The sequence below is a fragment of the Phodopus roborovskii genome, unplaced genomic scaffold, assembly GCF_943737965.1.
Source record: "Phodopus roborovskii unplaced genomic scaffold, PHOROB, whole genome shotgun sequence".
Taxonomy (NCBI): domain Eukaryota; kingdom Metazoa; phylum Chordata; class Mammalia; order Rodentia; family Cricetidae; genus Phodopus; species Phodopus roborovskii.
Window position 1 is genome coordinate 18,990,026 of NW_026126514.1, and position 25,786 is coordinate 19,015,811.

Consider the following 25,786-nt stretch of genomic DNA (forward strand, 5'->3'; position numbering starts at 1 on the left):
CTTTATCAAACTGGCTAAAAAGGAATCTAAAATGAAAAGTGTTTTGAAATGATTACACATTATATGTTTAAAGATTACACATTAAGTTCAGGAACTTCATCTACTCTTTACAACTTCATAGTTTAAAAACTGGAGTGCAGAAGTCTATGAAACTCGTGAGATAGTATAACCAGTGTTTTTTGGAGCGTCTCTATCACGTACCTTCTGTAGCTGGACATTGGCTCACTGATCACTTTGAAAGTGAAAACATGGATGACTTGTCTCGACACTCCAGAGATTTTGCTGAAAATCAAAGATGAGCAGGGCAAGAGCCCAGCACAGGTTGACCAGAAAGACAAAGGAAAGCATACTTAACACAGTGTAGCAAGGGTTGTGCTTCATACAACTGCCCTCCTGCTTTTATCCACAAATTATCTTCTGCTGTTCCAGATCCCCCACCCCACCCCCCTTCAGTTCTTTTGAGACAGGGTTTCTCTGTGTAGTTCTAGCTGTCCTGGAACTCACTCTGTAGATCAGGCTCAACTTGAACTCACAGAGATCTGCCTCCTGAGTGCTGGGATTAAAGGTGTTTAGAATTCTTGCTCAATGGTAACTGAGTCTTTGTTTTATGAAGTAGCCTTGACTTTGTCTCAGTTACCAAATTACTATGACTTTCTACGTTTCAGCTCTAAGGTTTGAGCTCCATGTTTTAAGAGAAAGCCTGGGGTTTACCAATTGGGCTGACTTTCTTTACATTGTGCTCATTTCACATATAACAAGTTTGAGGTAGTAATTGCTACTTAATATATATAAGCACTAGTGGGCATATAGATTCATTTTTAAACATTTTCCTATGGCAAATTACATGCATGAAAATAAAGTTCAGAAGTTATAAGTAGATAATTGAGTTTTGGCAAATGTACTCATATAACCAGCAAAACAACTAAAATATAGACTATTTCTGTCAGGAGCAAATGTTTACTGTGACGCCATTATGGTTATACCCCATTCCTTTCACCTTGTTTTTTTATATGGTTTCTTCTGTCATTTAGTATGTGTGTTTGGGGGATATCAAGTTTTGTTAGAGATTTTGGTGAACATGTTCATGAGTGATCTTTTTAAAAGAAAATGTTCTTGCCAGGTGGTGGTGGCAGCACATACCTTTAATCCCAGCACTTGGGAGGCAGAAGTGGGAGGATCTTTAGTTCGAGGCTAGCCTGGTCTACAAAGCAAATTCCAGGACAGTCAGGGCCACACAGAGAAACCCTGTCTTGAAAAACCAAAAGGGGGGGAAAAAAAAAAGAAAGAAAGAAAGAAAAAGGAAAAGTTCTTAAAGCTTTGAATCACTACTGGTTGCTCATACCAGTAGTTCTTTTTCTACCTTAGGTGGCATTCAGTTGTCATTTGGTTCATTCATTCCCCTACTGATGAAGTATATTTGGGTTGTTAACATTGTAGAGCCATGATAAAGTTACCATGAATATCCATGTTCATTTCCTGTCTTAGTTGCATGGTGTATAATGTAACCTTAATAGAAACTGCCTAATTGTCTTTTTTTAAAGGTGCCTTGTGCCATTTCAAGGTCCTATGAGCAATGACCAAGAGTTCTCACTCTGAATTCTTGCCAAGTCTTGGTATTGCAGTTTTATGAGCATGTAGGTAAATTACTATGGCTTTTATTTGTATTTCCTAATGACTAATGATATTGAACTTCATTTCAAGTGCTTATTTGTCCTTCCCATATAGTCTTTGCTGAAATGACTATTCAAATTTATTGGTCATATTTTTAAAAAGTCTGTTTGGTTTAGTTATAAGACCTATTTGTGTTATGTTTTCTGGGCTTGTTTTGAAGCAGATGCTTATTTTTTTTTTCCAGTTTGAAGATTTCATCTTTATGGTGATTTTTAAAGGGCAGAGTTCTGTGGAAGGTGTCTGTCTGTCTGTCTGTCTGTCTGTCTGTCTGTCTGTCTGTCCTAAGATCCAGTCGTTTTCTCTAAGTTCGGGAGTTTATCTTTTTAAATGTAGATCTCCAACTCATGGGAAGTTAGCTTTTGTGTAAGCACTATTATAATTTTTTTCTCATGTTTAGGTCTAATAGTTTGAATACCATTTGATAAAAATGAATTACTTGAGTACTTTTGTCAGGAGTTAGATAAGCATCTACAGGCTTTTTTCCTGAACTCTTCTATCCTGTTGAGTATCTTTGGTTTTCTTTGGTTCCGTTGACCTACACCTGTCCTTAGGCACATATTGTACTCCTTTGGTTACTACATCTTTCATGAGGATTCTGTGAATGAACTAGTTATCTTTGATATCTTCAAAATCATTTTAGCTATTCTTGAATCTGCTTGTTAATTTTTGTAAAGAAAAAGCACACTACAAGATTTTAAAACTGTATTTTGAAATAATTTGAGACCCACAAGAAATTCCAGAAACAGTTTTATTGTACCCTTGATAATTCTTCCACTTGGTGAAACAAAACAAAACAGAACAAAGTCTTATAAGTATATATGCTTCAAAACCAGGAACTTGACATTGGCATAATACCATTGTCTATACTAAAGACTTAGATTTACTGTATTTCCTCTTGGGTTCTTGGCATTTTTTTGTTTTGCTTTGGGTTTTTAGTTTCTGGAGACAGGGCTTCTCTGAATAGCCCTGACTGTCCAGGAACTCACTCTGTAGATCAGGTTGGCCTCAAACTCAGAGATCTTCCTGTCTCTTCTTCCCAAGTGCTGGGATTAAAGACATGCACCACTGTGTCCAGCTTCATGTTTGACCCTTTTGTCTTGCTGCATTCAATACATCAAGTTTTATTAAGTATGTCCATGAGAGATGTTGGTCATTTGTTTGTTTGTTTGTTTGTTTGTTTTTCTTATGGCCAGCTTTTGGAAATGTTGACCTCATAAAAAATAATTGAGAAATACTTTAATTTCCTAGAAAATTTATGTAGAATTTGCGTGATCATGTTTTGTTCTTTCTTTAAACATTGATAATAGTTGGAGGGATAGCATTTGCACTTGGTGTTTTCTTTGTCCAATTTTCCTTTGATCTGTGTGAAGATTGTGGTGCATTCACATAGCCTTTTTCTCCAATGAGCTTTGGTAAATTGTGTCTTTTGAAACATCTGAACATTTCAGCTAGGTTGTTGAGTTTGTCACCTTAAATTGTTCATACATCTATACCAGTTGCTGGATTTTCGTTTGAACTCTATTCTAGCATGTGATTTGAAGCTTGTAAGGTATTTTGAGGGCTGCCTTCAGACTACAGCTACTTCAGATACTTGCTAGGGGGAGGGCCTTCAGAGTAAGCCATCTGCTACCATGCATGCTAGAAGGTTGTTCTCTCTGACTCATGGGACTGAGAGCTATTTCAAGACCCCGTGAACCTTGGGGATTATTTGGCCTATTGCTCTCTGAGGATTCTGTGTCTGGCTTTGTGGGACATTTTTTTCCACACAGACGCCAGCCATTACTTGGCTGGTGATTTCCGGCATGTGCTCCCCACCCCCATAGAGCTTTCGTTCTCACTTGGTACCTTGACATCCTCTTCAGTGTTCCGTGCTGCTGCCCAAGCCCCTGCTGCCTCCACCGCTCCAGCTCCAGACCTCAATCCTCTCTCTCAGTGAGACAGAAATCGGCAAGCACTGGAAATTCCTAGATACGGTGTTGTTTTTGTTTTTAATCTTGAAAACTCCTCCTCAGACTAGAAGAAATGCTTGTGAAAATATGGGCAGCAGACCATTTAGAGGTGTTTCACACACAATGTTTGTCCTTGTGCTGATTTTGAAGCACGTTCCTGGGAGTACTCGTCTGCTAATGGAAATTTGTTTATAGCGTATCCAGGGTCTATTACTCCCTTACCAATGTAAGACTGAGATGAAGATCTCTGCTGCTGATGGATGGCCTTGTCACGAACATTGATAACCTGGAGTGCAGGCTCGCTCTCTAGCTACTATGCATGGCAGCTTGGGAGACTGCTGCCCTTTGCCTCAGAGGAAATCACTTCCAAACTCTAAGTAGATTGCGTTCAATTGGAAGATGACTTTTGAAACAAAAACTTATCGGGATGTTTTAGGTCATCTGATTATTGCTCCCTGTATCGACAGCAGATAATATTTTGCAGATCTTATATTCGAGAAAGAATTCTCACCCAGCTCTCCATAGTAGGAAGCTCAAAATTGGGGGTAGCATGCTTTCTTAACTCATTCCCCATCCTAGGTGCTGGAGTAATTTATTTTGAGACAGGGTCTTACTATGTAGATCTGGCTGTCCTGGAGCTCATTATGTAGACTAGGCTGGCTTCAAACTAACAAAGATCTGCCTGCCTTTGCCTCCCAAGTGTTGGGATTAAAGATGTGCAGCGCTCCACTGGCAAGAGGAGTACTTTTAAATAAAATATTTGACTGGCTTTGTTTCTGGCTTACAGATGAAATGGTTCTGAGGCTGCCAGCAGTAGATAGGTCTGTCCTGGTTAGGAGGGAGGGAGTTCATGAGGTGGCACTGTGCCACTGGTGTTGGGCATTGGTCCTGCCGTGAGTGACAGCTGGCCATGGATAAGCTGTGCATCCAGTTTGCCCGGGCTGAAAGTCCCTGGCTCATCTCAGGAATAGTTGCCTTTCCTGTGTGATCACAGTCTCATGAAAAAAGTACTGAGCAGAGGTGGGGTAGTTTCTGGTGTTGTTTGTCTTGGGACTTTTTAAGAAGTGTAACCTTCAAGGCTGAGGGAGGGTTGCATTTTTTTTTTTTTTCATGGAAGATTAACCATGTTAGTGTAGGGTAAGGTGTGATTCTGAGTTCCTTCCTCCACACCCTGTAAAACCCAGACTGTAAGTTTCTCACAGCATCGGCGGGTGATCCCTGTAAGAAGGAATGTGCAGTGTAGAGGGACGTGCGCATCGCGCACCCAGAAATTCGGTGAGCAGGTGGGTCAGACCCAGGTGACTTGCCTAAGCTCTTTATGACTCCACTTTTGTACTCCATCACCCTCACATGCCCGAGGGCACAGAGTGAGCCCATGGCTTCCTTTCCATCCTCCTTAGGAGAAATGGGTAACCATTGAGCTGGCCTTGATTTTTTATCTTATTTCAAAACCCCAGCAAAAAGAGTTACAGAAATAAGACTTGGGAATTGGCATGGGGGAAGCATAATGTTACACCACAGGTAAGCACCCTTCAAAACTGACATTCCAGCTGGAGGACTTGGCATATTTATGGTAGTTACCTTCCAGAAGTGAATAAGCTGAAGGAATTAAATACTGTCTGTTGGGTAAGAGAGAGCTTCAGGGCTAAGATTCCCTGGGGAACAACATACTGGCCGTACCTGTGGCTTCCCACCATCTCCCAACCGCCACTCTAACAGTGACACAAACCACGTTGATCTCCTCAGAGCAGACTGGCTCATGAATTTAATGACTCTTTGGGGACTGTTGACCAAAGTTGGGCTGGGACAGACATATTTTTTAATGTTTCTGGTAGAGATTCCCTGTGTGAGAGAACTATAGTGAATATTTTGTGAAGCTGTAAAAAAATAGGTCATGCAAAGAGCAAACACTTTTATCGTTTTTCTTAAGTGCTTTTTGAGCCATAAATCACAGTTCCATCTGTATATGACATTTTTGTCTCCAGTTCATATATTCATAGCAAAATCCCCAAGGGGGTGTAAAACAAGATTTCATAGCAATATAAAGCTTTGTTAGAAGATTTTCCTTTGAAGCCTGTAGAGTGTGCTTTTGATCTTTTACTGAAAAGGGTGTCTGTCCCCAGACTACATGTGTACAGCCATGTGTATAAGTGTGCATGTACATGATGATACCTTTTGAAACTGCCTTGTTTGGGTGTGTCTGTGTAACAGTATAACCTCAGTGTCTGTCTGTCTCATTCAAATATATAGATATGTGATATCAAACTTTTAACATCTTAAAGTCTTTCTCCAGCTTCCTAAGTTTTCCTGTATAATTCTGTGGCTGTTGGGGTAAAAAAAAAAAAAAAAAAAACACTTTATTAGCACTGGAGTATATCTGAAGTTAAATACTTCCAAATGTTTCTTAACTTTCTGCTAAATATGTAACTATTGTGCCTTCCAAAGAGATTTAAATTATCTCATAGCCATTACTGTTTTAAACTAGGGAAGGGACATCTTACAAGGCAGCCCACACCGACAGGGTCATTTGGTCAAGTGCCAATGTTTTCTTTTCACCTGTCAAGTTCCCAGGTTCAAGTAGTCTCTAAGAGGCAGCAGTAAAGATGTCATTGATTATACTTTATTACAGTGTTTTCATTTATTATCTTAGAAACTCAAGGCATGAACACACATGTCACTAAATTGTCTACTAAATGTTCATTAGCACTAAGTGCCCTTGAGGCTGTTTTTCAGTTTCAAAGCCATGATAGCAGTTATGGAGTAGGTGAAATATTTTATATGGACTTAGAATGTAATAGAGTGGGTCTCCTTGTGAAGTGTGCTGGGGAGTCGTAGCAGAATCACATATATTTCTTGCCCTTGTATATTTCTTTAAAACTCAGTTGCTAGTATGAGGTTATTTTATCAGAAATATCCATGGATTGGTTTTACTTTTTAAAATTGGAAAGTCACACATAGAATAAAGTGTTTATATGTAATTTTTCATACAATTTTGAGATGAATCATTCCTTTGCTTCCCTTGGTAGTCTTGCCATGTGCTTCCTGTCTTCCTAAATGAGTCATTCTTTATTTTTGCCTATTTTTGAAATTGCTAATCCTAGAAATAGAATCATGTGTCTTTCTCTTAATCTTTTTTGTTCATCATTTTTGAAATTTTTATTTGTTCATTTGTAGCTGTAGTTCATCCATTTTCCCTGTGAGTGGTTTTAATGCTGAACATGTTACTCTTGGCAGTGGGTGTCTCTGTTTCCAACTTGTATGCTAATTGTTATGAGGAGCTACTTAATGATATGGAAAATTTGCAGTATCCCAAGAAAGTTAACAACTTCTCACATATTTCACTCAATCTTTCTTAAAGGTGTTATAATTATATTCTCTTTGGAGAAAAGTATTTCAGGAGAAACATCCAAAAAGTTAATGTTAAAATTCCATATATATATTTCTCATGTATGTATATCAAATAATGAGAATTTCACAACAAAATCATCATCTACAAAACCATAATTCCTGTGGTAGATGGGCTTGAGTGCAAGCATGAATGAAGGAATCACAGATTTCATTGTAGAAATTAGAAGCAGACGAGCCTCGGTCTAGTGTTTCCCCTGAGAGCAGCACTTTCTGTTGGCAGTGACGGGCTAGAAGTTCATGTTGGTTGAAAGGAATTTTTGTGCCTCATTGCTAACCCTGATACGGCTTTTGAATGCAGATGGCTGTGGAAACGATGTTTCTGTGGTTTAAAATGCATGAATTTCAGCATTGCCTTTGACCTCCCTGCTGCTTATCTAGCCTCACCGTCTCAGCTTCCCTGCCGTACTCAATTTTGGTTTTAAAAGTGGAAGAGGCAGACTTGTTCCTGCCTTTTGATGGGGCATTGTGAGCCATGACATTAGTTGAGTATTCTTATTTGCTACCTACCACGTTCTAGTTGATGCAGCCCCTCTAAAAGGTACCATTTCAGATAGAACTGATTTCAGGGCATCAGGAAGAAACTAGGTCCTAGATGACACGTGTGCTCCTCTACCAAACCCACATAAGGCATTCTCTTTATAAATCTCTCTAAATTATTTACTGTGAGTCATGTTACTTAACAATAGTTAAGATTTGTATCGAACTTGCCATATGCCTTATACTACCCTGCAGCACACGGACTATGCTGAAAGGTGATAGGGCTCGCCCAAAGTCATACAGCTGGTAAGTAGCTGGTTAGTTAGTAAATAGTGAACAAAGAGAATCAAGTACTTGGCTCCACAGTTCAGGTTTCAGTTGGTATTTTTTGGCAAATTGGGGAAGCCAACCATGCCTTTTCATTATGTTTAATATAAGTTGCCATTACCAGAGGTTATGGAGACTTTTTTAAAAAATTATTCTGTTGATAGTGTTGAGGAATAATATTCTCATTGTTTGCTCATTACATTTACAAGAAAAGAAAAGATGTGCCCATTTCATCTATTCAAAAAGCTGTGGTCAGTACTTAATACCACTAAGGGAAAAAAGTCATTTGCTTGCTTGCTTGCTTGCTTGCTTGCTTGCTTGCTTGCTTGCTTGCTTGCTTGCTTGCTTATTGGTTGGTGTTTGAGACAGGGCCTCACTCTGTGGCTCTGCTGCCCTGTAATTCTTAGCTCAGGATGGACTGAAACACTCGGCAATCCTCCTGCCTCAGCCTACTGAGTGTTAGGGTTATAGTCATGAGCCAATATGACTGGCTCCCAAGGATGTTTAAGGAACATGGTATTCATCTTAATTTGATTACTAAGGAATTTCTTTGCTTTTTTGGCAAGTAAGTCTAAAATATTCAGTAAGTCTCACTGGCTTCCCATATAGATGTAGAGCTACTCCAGGCTAATAAAGACCTGTCCTGGAAAAGGATTGTATCCTCTGACCAGATCAGAATCATCCACTGCTGACCACCCTGGGATGAGGACACAGGCTTTCTAGACCAGCACCTGCACTTTCTTAGGACCAGGAAGGATGGGAAGGATGATGTTTGCTTTCTTGAAGAAGTTGACAGACGGGACAGGATGCAAGGGGGGATATCCTGGGCAGAGGGAAAAGCATGGTCAAAAGCAAGAGAAAAATCTGTGAAATGAATTGCAACAACCCAAAGCATGAGTAACAAAGGATCACAATGCCTTGATGATCGTGTGTCCCAGAGAAGTGCTGAACCATTGAAGAGTATGAGTATGTATGTGTTGTCTGTGATCAGAGGTATGGTTATTAACACAGTAGCATATAGGGTGTGGTTAAGGAACAGTGCAAGTCTGAGAACTCGAGAATGCAGTCGAGAACAGCAGATAAACATGGAGGAGGATTATTTTTCAATGTTTATATATGGCAGTCGGATATTTCAAATGTTAAAGGTCACTTTGTTATTTCCCCCCCCCCCCCAGTCTTGGTGTTTGGAAAGATTATCTATCAAAACAAATTAGGTCCTTTGTTTTCATTTTATTACTATGGCATGTGAAATTGTGTTCTCCAAATAAGTGTTCAGACGGTAGGAGTGCTAATTAACTGAGTGATACTTAATTTTCTCTGAGGTATGACCAGGGTAAATAAGACATTTCCGTCAGGGTTTTAGAAAGTGTGGGAGGCCACCCCAATTCCTTTCGTGGACTCCAGAAACAGAGCCCTTCCAATCATTGATTAGTAAATAGCATGATGCTTGTTTCCCCCTCACTAGAGAACAGGTACCCAAGTCACGCTTTGAAGGCTTGTGCTGTTAGTCTTTAGGGTAAGAAAGGTCATGTCATTCCCCAAGTACCACATCTATCTTGCCCTTTGCTTAACCTTCTCACTCAAGTGAGTGTGAATGTTACAGAAAATAATGATGGTAGAAGGCAGAACTTGGGAGCCAAAGTCGGAATAGCAACAATGAGTGTAAAAACATCAGGGTAGCTAGAGCAGGCAATGGTTGGCAGACATCATCCTGACGAGTGTGCCATCTCATTTTGTAGCATCACCTCGCATTTAACTAGAATATCAAGGCATTGCTTTCTGTTGTTTCTACTTTGTTAACGTTGACTCCGTATGGAGATTATGAGCTCTGATGGCCAGAATGTAGCAGTGGATTGAGGATGACAAGTGCACACACAGGCTCCAATACGTCATCTCTAACATGAAATCATAAACCACAATACTGTGGGATCGCAAGCCTTATGAACAGCTGTCAGCATAATAGTCCAGACATTTTAGGTTTCAGAGTTTCACAGTAGGAACATTCACTGGTAAATTTGTGCAGGTATCCCAAGCTGGAAAACCTCTATAGAATCTGAAACACTCTGGTCTCAAGAATTTCACATACACAATACACAGCTACTAATTTTACCAAGTACTAGAGTACACAGGTGCTGGCTGGCATTGGCTTCTCTGTTGTCGTGGGTCCCTGTGTTACTTCAGTAGTTCCTCTAAAGGTATGGAGTGGCTGTGAATGGTGTGGGTGTCTGTGATTAGAAAGGATGTATAGCAAATGGATCTTACTGACAGTGTTTCCAGTGTACTACAGTGTACAAGCACCTTGCTGTGGGTGGACTTCCTGTTTCTTCCATCCTCACTTCAGTGGGTAACACTTACTGGATGCATTTGTTCAGAAGTGCAGTATGCTGTGGTCAGATTATTGCTCCAGATGCATAAATTATTAAATCCAAAGATGTAAACATCTTCATGACAGTTATAGATAGAGCCATATAGGTTGTAGCAATTGGCCAAGCCAACCATAGTGGAGGAGGTTGTGTCATTTATTGTATCGCACTTGTTTGGTCCTTCAAATGTTCTTCTCAAGTCAAGAACCAGCCTACCTCTGTGCATCCTTTGGTCGGCCAGCACACATTTGAACAGACATACCCACTCACCCTTGCTCTTTTTCTGGAAAAAAATTTCAAAAGGGGCAATGGCCTAATACAATGTCATTGTGCCATGTACAGCCAGGATAAACTTCCTGTAATTTAGCTGGCTGTGAAAATGTGAAATGAAGAGCCCTCTGTGGGATGAATTACTGCATGGTTCAGTCGTAGCTATTTCTTTTCCCTACCTGGAAATTCGTAGCTGCAAGTGAACATCCTTGCCTATCTGGAAAGCCTTGACAATGAATGTTTTATATTCATTCTGCCACTTAATCTGTCCAATATTTTAGGAGGCCGATATTATGGATTTTACAAATGAAGAATTGGTCTTGAACTAGGAATTGGACACCTGGTCACACAGCTGGTATTTTGTGGACAGATTAAGATGTAGATTTGACTGATGGATGAGGTCACATCTGTCCTGGGGGACCAGCTCTGTGGAGATGTCCCCCTTAACCCAGGGCTTCATTTTTCTCCTAGAGCAAGTTTGGAAAGTGAGCAAACAGGAAACGGATGATCTTCCCAGAGCATTTGGCTGCAGGTAGTTAATAGTCTCCAGGCATTCTCTCCTTAGGTGCACTAGTCACTACAAAAACTAGCCATAGGGCTAGAGAGATGGTTCGGCAGTTAAGAACACTTACTGCTCTTTCAGTTCATAACACCTACGTGGCAATTCACAACCTTCTGTAAGTCCAATTCTAGGGGGCCCAGTTACCTGTCCTGGCCTCCTTGAGCACCAGGCATGCATGGGGTACACATATACACATGCAGGTAAAGCACTCATGCACACGAAAACTGGCCATAAACAGAAACTTCCCTACTTATTCCTCTAGCTAAATAACGATAGTAAATTTTATCGTTTTCAAGTATCTCTTAGTAGCAAATGACCCTTAAAATCCTTTGTAAGATAGAATATCCAGGTATATCACAAGTCAAATGTCACATTGCCAGGTCATTTCTCATATTTTTCTGGTCTTCAAAGTAGAGAGCTCCTCGGAGTATGTGCACAGTAGTGGAAATATCTGATGAGCAGCCTGATAATGCACAGCCACAAAGCTGAATTTTAAATCGAATCTCTTTGGGTTCAAGGTCAGCCTAGTCTACTGAGCGAGTTCCAGCTTCAGAAAACCCTGTCTCGAAAACTAAAACGATCAAACAATCAAATTGATTCCACAACTGCAGGCCATACTCATTCTGACTTTTAAGAGTTCAGGCCAGATTTTTTTTTCCTGGTTTTTAATTTAAATTTAATTTAATTTAAAAAAGTACACATTTGAGTCAGGTGGTGATGGCACACACCTTTAATCCCAGCACTTGGGACGCAGAGGCATGCAGATCTCTGTAGGTCAGCCTGGTCTACAGAACGAGTTCTAGGACAGCCAAAGCTATACAGAGAAACCCTGTCTTGAAAAAAACAAAATAAGATACAATAAAAATAAAAAATACACATTTGGATCTAAAGAAATGGCCCGGGGGGGGGGGTTAAGAGCTCTTTCAAGGAGACCTGTGTTTAATTCCCAACACCCATGTCAGGTGGCTCACAACGGCCTGTAACTCCAGCTGCGGGGGATCCAGCTTCCTCTTCTGGCCTTAGAGGGCCCTGCAGTCCTGTGTGCTTACACACACACACACACACACACAGAGTTAAAAATAAATCTTTCATGTATTTAGAAAGAGCTTATTACTTTAAAAAATATTCGGGTTGTTTAAAATTAAAAAGTAGCTCATAATAATTTTATATGGAAACTTATTGAACATTGGTTCTTGACCATGGATAATTTTGCCCCAGGGTAAATTTTGGCAGTGCCCATTAATATTTTGGATTTTCACAGCTATTAGAGAGAGAGGCTTCTGGCAGTTAATGGGAGAGGCAAGATGTAGCTAACTACACATGTGATTCAGGGTGAACCCCTCATATGAACTACAGAGATCATCCCCCCCCCCAAATAACAGCAGTACTGGGTTAGTTTATTTATTCATTGCCACAAAGTGCCTGACAGGAGAGCCAGGAAGGAGGGAAGATTTATTCTCATTCACTGATACAGGAGACACAGGCCATCCTGCAGGGATGAAGTTGGTAGCAAGGCTCTGTGGTGACAGGAGCTCAAGGGAAGGTACAGCTGAGTGACAGCTCCAAGTCCAGAAATATTGCCTATACTGTAAGCTATACTATGTGATTAAAAACACAAAGTGTCTCATGTTGTGGTGTAGCGGGGAATGCTGAAACCACCAGGGTTGGGTTTAGCCTCCACAGGCCCTTTCCCAGGTACTCCACCCTGCCAGGGATGCCTTACATCTCAAGAGTTCCATAATGTCCCCAAACAGTGCCACCAGGAGCCCAAGTGTACGGATCCATTGCACCTTCAAGCCATGAGAGGTGCCACGGCTGAGGTGTCTTTGGGGGCCTCCCTGGTCAAGGGTGTTTGTTGTACGCACACAGCCCGCAGTTGATGAGTGCTGTTCCATGAGTCTGGCCTTGGGATATTTGGTAGCCATGTTCTCAGATCTGAAGAGACTGAAGACCAGAAAAGGCAGAATTTGAAGTGGCTGAGCTCAGTGTGCATATAGAACTGGTGTTTTGATACAAGAAATGGTATGTTTGTCTGTGTGAGAGCATGGATCCCTTGGAATTGGAGTAACAGACACTTGTGAGCTGCCATGTGGGTGCTGGGAATTGAAACCGGGCCCAGGTCCTCTGAAAGAGCAGTCAGTGCTCCCCAACCGTGTCTTGAAACTCCCCTCCCAAAAGAAAAGAAAAAGAAACAGTTATCTGCAGAAGTTGGCTTTCTGTGATGCAAAGCCTCTGAGCTGGCTTGTTCACACAGCCCACCCACAGGTTCCAGGAGAAAACAACCTGTTCCTCACTGGGGAGGGAGCCTGACAAAGTGGTCGCTGTTTTCTTCCCTGATCCACAAGTGCTTAGCAGCAGCGCCCAGCATGCAGCAAGCGTGTAGCCAATGGTAGCCATGTCAGTGCTGTTATTTCACCTGTGGCAAGCAGTGAGTGAGCAAGCCCTGGTACTTACACATCTCTGTCTGGAAATTCTTCCCAGACAGATGGGTGGGTAGAAGGACATGCTGTCCTGCTCTTTATTCAGGTGTTGGCTCAAATTAGAGCCCATCAGCAAGGGGGTCCGGCAGCCTGATGTGGTAACCCATGTCATGGCCACAGCATCATCAGCACCCTCACCCACTCTGGCCTACATACAGTGTATGCTCGCCTGTTGCATAGTAGGTGCTTCACGCACATATTTTGCATTAATGAAATAAATGAGCAAAACAGTGTGGAACTGGTTTTATGAAAGGCACGTGATAGCATTTTAGGACAGAATACTTACACCCCTAAGACTGTGACCCTTTAATGCAGTTCCTCATGTTGTGGTGACCCCAACTGTAAAATTATTTTGTTACTACTTCATAACTATAATTTTGCTACTGTTATGAGTTATAATGTAAATATCTGATATGTGACCCTGTGAAAGGATCATTTAATCCCCAAATGGATCACAGCCCGTGGATTGAGAACCACTGCTCTATAATGTTTTGTTGTTGTTGTTGTTGTTGTTTGGTTTTTGGTTTTTCAAGACGGGGTTTCTCTGTATTGCTTTGGAGCCTGTCCTGAAACTAGCTCTATAGACCAGGCTGCACAGATCCAGAAAGAAAATCTTCTTTGCCTCCATCCAAGCTGAAACTATACTATGTGGGTAAAAATTTAAGGGTGGGGATACTGGAATGTGTATTTTTTTGGAAAAGGTTTGGGGGATCTGAATCACTGTCAACACAATCTTGTGTCACTATCTTGTTTGTCCATAAACTGGGACAAAAAGGGCATTACTCTGGGGTAGAAATGTCATCCTCGAACTGAGTTGGGATTCAGCAGAGACCACAGAACAAATAGCCAGTGATTTCTACCTGATTCCTACAGTCCAAATTGGTATTAATTCTATTGACTGTTTCACAGGACAGTCCAGTTTAAGATTAAATTTTATGCTAGTCTATGTTTGAGATAGGTTTTGGTTTGGTTTGTGTTTGCCTTTTTAGTGGAACTTTTAAATCTGCTTTGATACTGTCTTGGTATAATGAAGGCTTAATCCGTTTGCTGTTCAGGGGGTTTGGATTTGTCACCCTTGTGTTAAGTGGAGCAGTGCACTTGTTTTAACTGGCTGTCATTAAATCTGCCACAGTAATCTTTTTGGTTTTTCGAGACAGGGTTTCTCTGTAGCTTTGCAGTCTGTCCTGAAACTAGCTCTGTAGACCAGGCTGGACTTGAACTCACAGAGATCTGCCTGCTTCTGCCTCCCAAGTGCTGAGATTAAAGGCATGCACCACCAAAGCCTGGCAACTGCAGTAATCTTTGTCCAGACTTTTGTACTGTGTCTGAACTGTAAACCAAAAACTGTACCCAAACAAAACTATTAATGTATTTAAATGAAGTTGGAGCCATCCTGAACCTCAGAAGATCACACCCCACAGCTTAACTTATAAATTCTAAAAAGTAGATCAATAGAAATACCCTGCTTTAATTGATTCAGTTTAAAAATGGAAGTGCATAGGTGTGGTGATATCTATCTCACTTCCTGTCTGTCTATACAAACCTCCAGACCTCTATGGTTAACTAGTGGCAATCTCCATTCTCTGACCTTCAGACAGGCATTATTTGTACAAGCAAGATATCACCACATACAGGACTATCTCAATATGGAGTGCAGATTTAAATGTGAGGAATTAAGAGTGGGATTCATATCACTTAAGGGTTTGATTTAAGTAGGATATATTTAATTATAGCTTATAATTTATGTAATAAAGAGAGGCCTAAATGTTGAAATAGTCTGATAGGGGAAACATTTGCTATGGAATTGAGCAATGTAATAAAGAGTCACTCTAGAACTGCCTTTCTCAATTGGTATGATATGCCTAAGAATGTTGTTCTCCAGGGCCTTGATAGCAATCTTTGGGGAAAGAAGTGTCCTGTGCTCAGTGAGTATGTAAAATGTCAGAGTTAAGGAATTTCCCTTCACAATTTCTCAGAGCCTTTAACACTTTGAGCTTTTTGGAGAGGGTGTAAGTGTCAGGGTGGGGCTCTCAGTCTGCAAATTCCACCCATTCTAGGGGTGGAATTTTATTAGATCAGTGTTTCTGAGACAACCTCCCTGTGTAGCCCTAGGTAGATTGACCTCAATGTGCAGCCATCTATCTCCTGCTTCTGCAGGCCAGGATTGCAAGTGTGCACCACCACACCTGGCTCATGTTTAGCTCTGTGAGACAGGATCTTACTGTGTGAATATAGAACTGGATGGGAATGTACAGTAGCCCAGGATGGCCTTGAACTTGAAATTCTCATGCTTTAGTGCTGAGGTGCCCAGCATGTACCCAGCTTTGAAAATGGGCAAACATTTTCAGCAGTAGCAATGAGGGGTCATTCTCTGATGTGGGTCAGTTCTTAGGATGTTGCCCCAGCATGCTCCAGGAGTAGGATAGATTCCAGCACTATGCTAATGAGATGGTGGTCTCCACACAGCAGGATGTTGTCACGAGTAGAAATGCCACTGTCCCTTGGACTCTGCATATATCTCCAACCCCAGGTGTGATTCACATGTAGCCACATTGACTTTAAGAAGAGAGCACCTTCTAGATGAGTGACTGCATTTGGGGTGTGGTTCTTGGAACTCAGGGACTGAGCATCCACTCTGAAGAGGCCCTGGCCTCTAGAGGTGTGCCAGAAACCAAGGGGAAGCAATCACCCTTTAACTTTAAGAAGACAGAATGTCTGAGATACCACATACAAGATTCACCACCAACTTTAGTTTTGAATCATTCTCTTGAAGACTGCATTGTATTTGTGTTTTTAGAAAATCATTAGATCATATTTCCCCCTGTTACCATCTGTGAATGTAGTCTCTCATGCTGAGAACAGATGAGCTTTAAGGAGCAGATAGCTAGGTCAGGATTCTGCCTTGGAAATCAGTGTCATATTCCTGGACCTGGTTTCTTGCATCCCACAAATACAGCTATACAGGAATAATGTAAATACCAATGACACGAGAGACAGCAAGTCCTAGCACACTGCGGTTGAATGTCGTCCTGCTAGCAGCAACATAGGAAGCACTTGAGAACAGGAAAATCGCACCAGTGCCAGGAGGCAGAGCAGAGCGCACAAACGAAGGGTGGGCTTGCTAAAGACCAGAGATGAAAGTTTCATTACTTCCAAGCGAAGTCACACACTTCAAAACTTTGGGGGGCGGGGACAACTTAATGTTTAGTAAACCGACAAAATGCAAGAGAGACGTTTCTAAGACCCCAATAGTTCTTTGCATGCATACATGGTTTGGTAATACAGCATTCCTATTGCCTTATATTCTTTGATCAATGAACTATTGCATTAAATTTCCATCAACTAGTTTGAGAACCGGGAGAAAGGACATAAAAACTAAGAAGGGTTTAATAACCATGGGGAATGCCATGGAGAAATCCTTTACAGTAGTTCTTACAGCTCCCCTGGTGGTCCAGCAGTCAGGGCTCCTTTCATAGAGCCAGCTGGTGAGATGAAGGTCACCAGCTATTAATCAGGAATGTGATAGAAGCCAGTGAGTCATCTGTGTGCCGTAGTCCTGGAAGAGGCTTCTGTTGGTGCTGTTCTTATAGTTCACTCCACAATCCTGTCATCTCCCTTGAGGGACTGGTAACTCCTCAGTCAGGATCCATCACCTTGAGCCTGTGGTCCCTGGCCATCTGTGAATGTCCAGGCTCTTGCTTTGTCTATTAACTCCTGTCTAAGAATGGAGTGTGAAGACAGTTGTTAAAGGGGCAGGATATGTCTGCCTTCTCGTGTCCTGAGGACAGCGAGCTTCACTTGAAATGCACCTTCCCTGTGCCTGTTGTATAGTTGTGTGCCACTGGCCTGCCACTGCTCTGACCAGACTGTCCCCTTTCTCCACAGGTCTCCCCGTGAACTTTGTACAGCTATGAAACCTACATAGTGGGGTGCCACGATGCTTCTCCTGTTGGCCATATGAGGATGAGGAGAAGTTGGCTTTGGAGTGCTGGGAGCCTGAGCAATTGCTAAGCGCTTGGTGTGCCCAGCCTGCCCACTGGAGAGCCCACAACACAATGAACAAACTGACCTTCCATAACAACAGAGTCATGCAGGACCGTCGCAGCGTGTGCATTTTCCTTCCCAATGATGAGTCCCTGAACATCATCATAAATGTGAGTGGGTCCACTAGAGGACTGTTTCAGTGTGCTGGTCCCTGCCAGGCTATGCCCGTGTGAGGTGGTGTAGGGTGGAATCATTAGAGAATGAGCCAGAGATAATGTGGCAGCCGTACACTTAGGCTTCCGAACAGTTGTAAACAGCATTGTGGCTTCAGCACAGCTACCTTCAGTAGGGTCTTAACTTGGGGTAAAATTAGGAATGTGGGTACTACACTAAAAAACAAAAGTTTCTGTTTTTAAACTTCACTGAACGATTTTTCAATTGAATTAATTTATTGGGTTTCTCTGTCTCCTTAACTGTCTGTATGTGTTCAGCCCTTATGTTTGGGATCATTTGGAATGCTCTCCACACTTCCACTCAGGTCTAGGGACTTCTGATACTGCTGGGCAACAGTACCCCTCAGATCCCATCAGCAGACCTGGTTTCTTCTTTGAATTCCTCTGCTCTTATTGGAAAGGGTTCATTCTGATATTTCTACATACGGAAGCCTCTTTCTTAACTAAAACTCAGTGTAACAAGACGGGAACCAAAGACTATAGATGAAGGAAGGAAACCCAGATCTGAACATTTTTTTTGAGCCTTGGTTATTGTCTGTCCATTTGTATTTTAAATGCTCAGAGTTGTCACCCATGTACATAAAATGGTAGCCATTGCTAAGTCTCTCACATATATCTTGACTGTTTGGTTAGTCAGCGTAGGCAATGTCCATGGCGAGCTGAAGGGCTGTGGTAAGCTGAGATGTTGCCTCTGGCTCTTAAGTCAGAATCAGATACTTAGTTAACCAGGACATTAAGGGCTGGGATACTGTTTTTAGTTTTTTTCTTTTTAAGTTTTTTTTTTGGGGGGGGGGTGTTGAGACAGGGTTTCTCTGTGGCTTTGGAGGCTGTCCTGGAACTAGTTTTTGTAGACCAGGCTGGTCTCAAACTCAGAGATTCACCTCTGCCTCCTGAGTGCTGGGATTAAAGGCGTGCGCCACCACTACCTGGCTAGTTTTTTCCTTTTAATTTTTAATAGTTAAATTATAATTTATACATTGTAAAGCATAGAACTCTTTATAAATGTGCAGCCCAGTGCATATACTGTTGTATATGCATGCTTGTGTAGCCATTGACCAGCTGAAGATACTAATTTCCATCTCCTCAGAATGACCCTTTGTGATACTTCCTTGTCAGTAATTCATTGTCTTTAGCTCCTGCCATCCAGACTGTGATCATTCTTCTTGTCTCAGATGCTTTTCATTCAACATTTGGCCCATGAAATTGACACAGCAGTAATTGTTTTGTTTTCATTAGAAGATAATATTTCACCAGTGTGGTCATGCCCCATTTAGTTATGCATTCACTGTTGTTGATGGATAGTGTGTCATTTGAAATCCATACAAATGATAATAAAACTGCTATGAGCATTTGGATGGGGGATAGACCTACAAACACAGACACACATTATCAGAGTAGATATATAAATCATGGAACACCTCAGTGAGTACCCTTGGTGGAAACTGCCAGGTAATCAGTTTGGTCCTATCAATCCTTTTTCAATCTTTTCTTCCTTTTTTTCTTTTTTTTTTTTTTTTTTTTTTTTTTTTTTCTTTTTGAGACAGGGCTTCACAAAGTAGGCCAGGTTGACCTGGATCTCACAGAAATCTGCCTACCTCTGCCTTCCAAGTGCTAAGACCAAAGGCATGGGCCACAACACCTAGACTGGTCAAGTTGCGTATTGTTTCTTTAACTGAACTGCATTCTAATGGAACTAAGGAAAACTTGTTTCATTTGTTACCCTTTGGATTGGTTTTCTACTTGTATGTTAGTATATTTTAAATAATTTTAAATAATTTCTGTCTAATGGAATAGTTGTGCAGAACAGATAAGACATTTAAATAACCTCATTAGATTGCAGCAAGGTTCTGCTTGTAACCATAGACATCTTGGTTTTATTCGAGCAGCCAACAATTTCTTGATTTACTTATGTCACCTGGTTTCTTCTCGTATGCATTTTGGGAGCATCACACCTGCCTCCCAAGTGGGTTTTACTGTCTTCCCGGGCAGTGTCTAGTGATGGGTTATGTTCCTGATTAGGAGCTTGAAATTGGTTTTGGTCGCGCAGAGTGACAGCACTTGAATTTTAAAATACAATGAAAGTTCAGCAACATAAATTGAAATGAAAGTAGAATTCTACTATATCTGTGGATCTGTGTGACATCTCATTCATTCACATATATAAAATGTGTCCTTCAAATTTTTTAAGCTCATGCAGTTCAGGACACATAGCATAAGCATCGAGGAAACTCCTTCTGCCCTTTTTCTGTCATTTTTCTCAGTGAAGTGTGTATACATGTTGACAGTGTATGGCATGTACAGGATGAGGAAAGTCATAACAGATCTGTCATCATGCGGACTAAGAGGTAGCTACAGTTTCTAAAGCAATTCCTTGGTGCTGGAGTCTCAACTGAGGGAAGTCATTTTGGAGAACAGCCGGAAAGACTCCAGGCGGGTTCATGGCATGTTTTATGGTGTCATTCCTAGCATTTTTAAAATGTTCTTCCTACTGTCAACCTTCATATTTTTTCTTTCTCCTAATTGAAGTCTTATATAATTAAGCAAAAGAAGTGCCTTAATATGGTGCTGTGGGTTAGCTTTCCCACATATATGCTGCTATGTAGGTCAGTGGCTTTAAAACTTTGCTGTCTACTGGAATTATTGGGGGGAGGGGCTTGGTGAATGAATGCTCAGCTCTTTGAGCTTCACCCATGGAGACACTGATGTAGGTCTAGGGCAGGACACAGGAATTTTGATTTAGCAAAATTCCTCAGCAGGGACTACAGAGGGATGAATGAAATCCTGAGGCAGACAGGAGAGCCTGTGGCCCAGCCCCATTCTCGAGAGCCCCGGCTCACTTACTGGTCTTTGGGCCTGTGGCTGAGGCTGTTGACATTGGGGACCTGGTCTGCACTGTCTACTCTGTGACTGACTTTCTTTGCAGCCTTGGGCATGCTTCCTAAGCCTGCTGTTCATTGCTTGGTTTGTTTCCCTCATATATGTGAAGAGGGGCTGTTCAACGCCTCATGCAGAAACATGGCAAAGATTTAAAAACACTCCATGCGCGAAGCCCTCTGTGATGTCTGTCCTCAGAGTGGCTCGATTAGTTGGTCTTTATGGAGTGGTGTTTCTGTTGTCTAGTTCCTTCTGCTGTTTGTTGGTTTCATTACCACTGCAAGCACAATGGACAGTCTGGGCACCATGCAAGCCCAAAAAATTTCTCACTCTGGAGAACACAGGTCTTCTGCCACGCCCAGGTTCCTCTCCAGCAAGCCTGGGACTCAGGAAGGATGGGGTTAAGTCGCCTAGAGGCTTGCCCACTGATAGAAAAACAATCCAGAGCTGCCCAGAACCCTCTTTCCCCACAACTGAGAAGGGTAATGTTGATGTTGGCAGAGTTGGGGGTAGTGAATTAATTGTAACAGAAAATGTTTATTGGTGGCCTTCCCCCTCCCCGGGCAGTGGGGAATGTGGCTCACATATACTGTTCTTGTTCTTTTTTTAGGGAGTTCCTTCCTTACCCCATGCAGGTATAGTTGATTTCATATTGGCTTTCTGCATGTGGAATCAATTTTATGTTTTAGTCTTTTTGAATCACCATGAATTGTATTAGTAGGAGCTATTTTTAATTGATCTTAATCATCAAACATATATAAATTATGGAAACCTAAAACATAAAATTATGGTGGCTATAAAAAGCAAAAAGGTTTTAGAGTGTCAGAAATCACAGAGCCAAGAGCTTGCACCTCCCTCCCGTGACAAAGCGAACAGTTCTTTCTTTCCAGGGAGTATTTCAAACATCCTTGCACAGTAACAAACCATTGGCACAGCAAGGATCAAACCCCCTTCCACTTCAAAGTTCCACACAGTGGGTATTTTTAGATAAAGCCCACGCTGTTGAGAACGTAGTGTTTTCTAAAGTTCCCATTACCCCTGAAGATGAGAGGAATAAGAAATTTCACAATCAGCCATGTGGCTTTAAAGACTCTACTCTGCAAATACCCAACGCTGGAGATTGTTTTCACAGCAGGTAAGACTTTCAGGCCACATCCTTATTTAATTATAGTTTTTAAACAAGAACACTATACTTACTTGATGATTGTTAAAGAGCTTTAGCAGAAGGCTCCAGATACTTGATTTAAGTAGCGGAACAGTAATAATTAGCTGGGATGCCTGGAAGAGAGGCACGGCCTTGTTTAGTCAAGAGTCACCACATATTTTATTGTATAAACGTCTAGTTTGGAATTTGGAATCCAGCCCCTTGCATTTCATCCTGGCTTCTCCATATTCTACCAAGCCAACTACAGATTAAACACAGTCAAGCTAAGGGTTAAAAGTGCCCCAGAACAATGTGATGGTTTAAGTCTCAAGTTTATGGAACGTAGCTCAATGTAAGAGTGGTCTGAGAATGTGATCCTTTCTCCTCTTGGCCATCAGTCTGTTTAAGCTTATTGGTAACAGTATAGTTATGGCATGAAATACAAACCCAGTGTTTACAGTGAGTGTTGGAAATAAATAGAACTTCTCTAGGACACATATCTAGTACCCCAAGCTGTTGGATCAAAGTAGCACAGAGAGGGGCCTGGAGGTAGTGATTTCCCAGCGCCCAGTGGGTCTTCCCAGTGTCGAGACAAGTTTGTATCAATTCATTGTTATGGAGTTGCTGGATGACAGGACTGGAGAGGTGGCTCAGCAGCTAGATGCACTGGCTGCTCTTCAGATCCCACAGGAGAGAGCTCATCAGGCCCGAGGATCCATCCGGTGCTCTTTTCTGGCCTCTGAGGGCAAGTGACACACAGACATACATTCAGACACCCATACACATAACATAAACGTTTACAGTATTGCTGGAAGGCACATATGAACTAGACTGTCCTCCAAGGTAACTGAGGGAGAGGTCTCTAGTAGAGGTTCTCGAACCTCACTGGGAATCAGATCCTGAACATAAACTGACACTGCCTGTTACAGTTCATCTTCGTCACTGTGACGGGATCTAGAGTCACTCAAGAAACTTTGAAACATGCCTATGAGGGATTATCTAGATTAGGTTAATTGACGCAGGAAGACACATCCTAAATGTGGGTGACCATTTCATGGACTGGGATCCCAGACTGAGTAAAACTGTCAAAGTGAGCAGTAGCATTCATTTCTCAGCAGACTGTGGATGCCAGGTGACCCTGCCTCAAGCTCCTGCACGCCACCCTTCCCCCACCTCCATCCACCCCTTTCCCACAACGGTGGAATGTATCTCCTTATACTATAAGCCAGAATGAGCCCTTCCTTCTTAATTGCTTCTTGTCAAGTATTTTGTCACAGCATCAAGAAGTAACTAATAGCCACCACAGCGTTCTTCAATTCCTGCTGCTGGGAAGAACTAAACAGGTCTCTCTGGCCTTCAGTGTCTTCTGCCCTTTCCAATGGGACTTTGCATGTTTTCATTTTCTTAATTTTAGTTAGTACTGCATAAAAACATGATAAAATTTAACTCGCAGTTAAGTATATTATAATCACTAAAATTACAATTGGTGCCATCATTGACTGCGTGCAGACAAAAATGACAAAGGTTGTGTTGCATGTTTTAACCTGTATGTAACTTTTCATACATGTAAGTTTTAAAGGTGTGCCTTTATCACTACTCGCTTACATACTGGGGCGGTTTTGTTCTCTGCTTCCATGAGCTGAAGTGATGGGCGGGTGAGGCAGGCTCTCAAGACTTACTTTACTCCCACCTGACATTTTGGTCATAATCGAGAAAGCATCAAAACTGTATCTGGGAGCTGGGGATTTGGCTCAAAGGGTAAAAGTGCTTGTGTGCAAACTTGAGGACCTGAGTTCAAGTCCCCAGAACCCATTAAGAGCCCAACATGGTGGCACAGTGTTTCTACAGGGAGGTGGAGAGGTAAGGACTAACGCCAAGGTTGTCCACTCTCATATATGCACACTTCACAAATACAAAATACAAATGCATGCACACACACACACACACACACACACACACACACACACACACACACACAGAGCAAGTGATGTCTTCTCAATAGGAGCTCATCTCCAGAATGTTAGTATGACTGAATTATACTGAGACTCCGAAAGGGAAGAATAAGAAATAGCAGTGAATGACCGATTAAAATGAATAAAACCTGAGTAGTCTGTCATTGTGCAGTAGATGAGTATTTGGCTTAGACCTTTAAGAAGAAAACTTACCTTGAACTAAGATGCCCTAAGAGAACATTTCACGTGAGAACATACACAAATAGCTGATGGAAATCCACAGCACGGTGCTCAGCCACAGTAAGCATCAAGAAAACAGAAATTGAAACAACAGCACGTGCTGCCTTACAGCTGTTAACATGGCTGTCACTAAACAGAAAAGTTGACCAGAGTCCCAAGGAACCCTTGTCATCTGTGACCAGGATGTACAGCAGTGTGGCCCATATGGCAAACAGCATGCAACTCCTCAAAACGTTAACTATAGCATGAGTGTGTGATCTCAGGTCCACTCCTGGGTATCCAGAGGAAATGAAGTCACTGTGGCGGACGAGCACCTGTGCTCTCACAGCCTTGTTCATAGCAGTGAGCGGTGCCCACTGATGCTGAAGAGACAAAGTGTGATGTGTCCACACATGCTGGGGTAATAAGCCACACCACAGGGAAAGCTTGACATTTTGCAACACTATAGGTAAATCTGGAGAGCATTATACTAAAGGTTATAAGCTGGGAACAGACTACATGGTCTCATTTGTGTGGGATCCAAAAAAGGCTACCCCATAGGAGCAGAGTGCCGGGTAGTTAGTTACCCGGGGCTTGAAGTAAGCAGGGCAGGAAGACACTGGCCAAAGGATTCAAACTTTCAGCTGCAGGAAGAATAAATTCAGGAAACCTATGTAGAACAGCAACTATAACTAGTCACGTTACGGTTACTGGATGCCTGAACTTACTGCTGCTTTAGAGTAGATCTTAAGTGTTCTTACCACACACAGAAAAATAGTGTGTATGTGAGGCAATGCATTGGTTAATCCATTCTATAGGGTATACATATGCCAAAACATTGAACACTATCTAAAAACATATCCAATAAGGTAAGAAAAACATACTTTCCATATAAATACCTTTTCTTCTAAGGGACCTTCTGAAAAGGGCCCATTTTTCATGCAGGATCTGAGAACCTGATCGGTGTGTCCTATGATTTATGAATCATTTGTAAGATTGCATTGGTACTCTAATAGCATGTTATAAATATTGATAGTGAGATAATCAATGAAACAAAGGCACAGGTTGAAGTGATAAGCCAGTGGTGGTTTACTGATGGGAGCATGTCCTGAGAAGGTGCATATCTACAAAGTTGTAAAGTTGGCAATTATGGATCACTATGTAGACTGAATTTAATTATCTCAAGATTTATTTTTTTTTCCCCTCCTACAGGTTAAAATTCTGTGTCACCAGTTGCTGGTCCAGGTGTGTGACCTGCTCAGGCTAAAGGATTGTCACCTGTTTGGTCTCAGTGTTATACAAAGTAAGTTTCAGTCTGTTCTCTGGTATGTTCAACCAAGGAACACCCGAGCAAATGACACTTTAAAGCCTGAAGCCATCGTGCTGTGTAAACTGATTGTCAAGTGCCCATCAACTAATCTTCATTCATAGTCTAGTATTTATTTTCCAATATAGACATGATGTATTTTATATGATTTAGGATTTTTATTATATTTACTGCAGTTTGAACTTAAATTGATAACTTTTTAGGAATTTAGATATTTATGAATCACTTCCCTTTTTGTTTTGTTTTAATGAATCAAGTTTGATTTTTGTTTTGTTATGTTTTCATGTACACAGAAACCAGCTGTAGCTGGGAGGAAAGTGATGTTTTGTCATTTATCATTATGATCTATAATACTATAAGTGATAATGGCTTACAACATTACAACAACTTTGCACATAGTAAAGCTGCCTTTCTTCTGTTTAGATTCTCTTGTGGTTTAGCAGTATTACAGTGATGTTATTAATTGAATTTTATTTTCTGTTTTTCTTCTTGCACTTCTCTTTTGTACTAGTCAGGCTGTGTGACTTTGGAATGCAGTCATTTTGT

General features: G+C 41.5%; 1 protein-coding gene across 2 annotated transcripts in view; it reads left to right on the plus strand.

The window, feature by feature from the left end:
- Frmd6 (FERM domain containing 6) overlaps window positions 1–25,786 on the plus strand; it is a 71,086-nt gene that overhangs the window by 16,191 nt on the left and 29,109 nt on the right. For both annotated transcript variants that reach the window (XM_051195957.1, XM_051195958.1), the window contains exons 2-3: window positions 17,393–17,661; window positions 25,126–25,216. In XM_051195957.1, coding sequence (XP_051051914.1) covers window positions 17,563–17,661; window positions 25,126–25,216 — 190 coding nt within the window. In that variant the 5' untranslated portion in view covers window positions 17,393–17,562. The remainder of the gene's footprint in view (window positions 1–17,392; window positions 17,662–25,125; window positions 25,217–25,786) is intronic.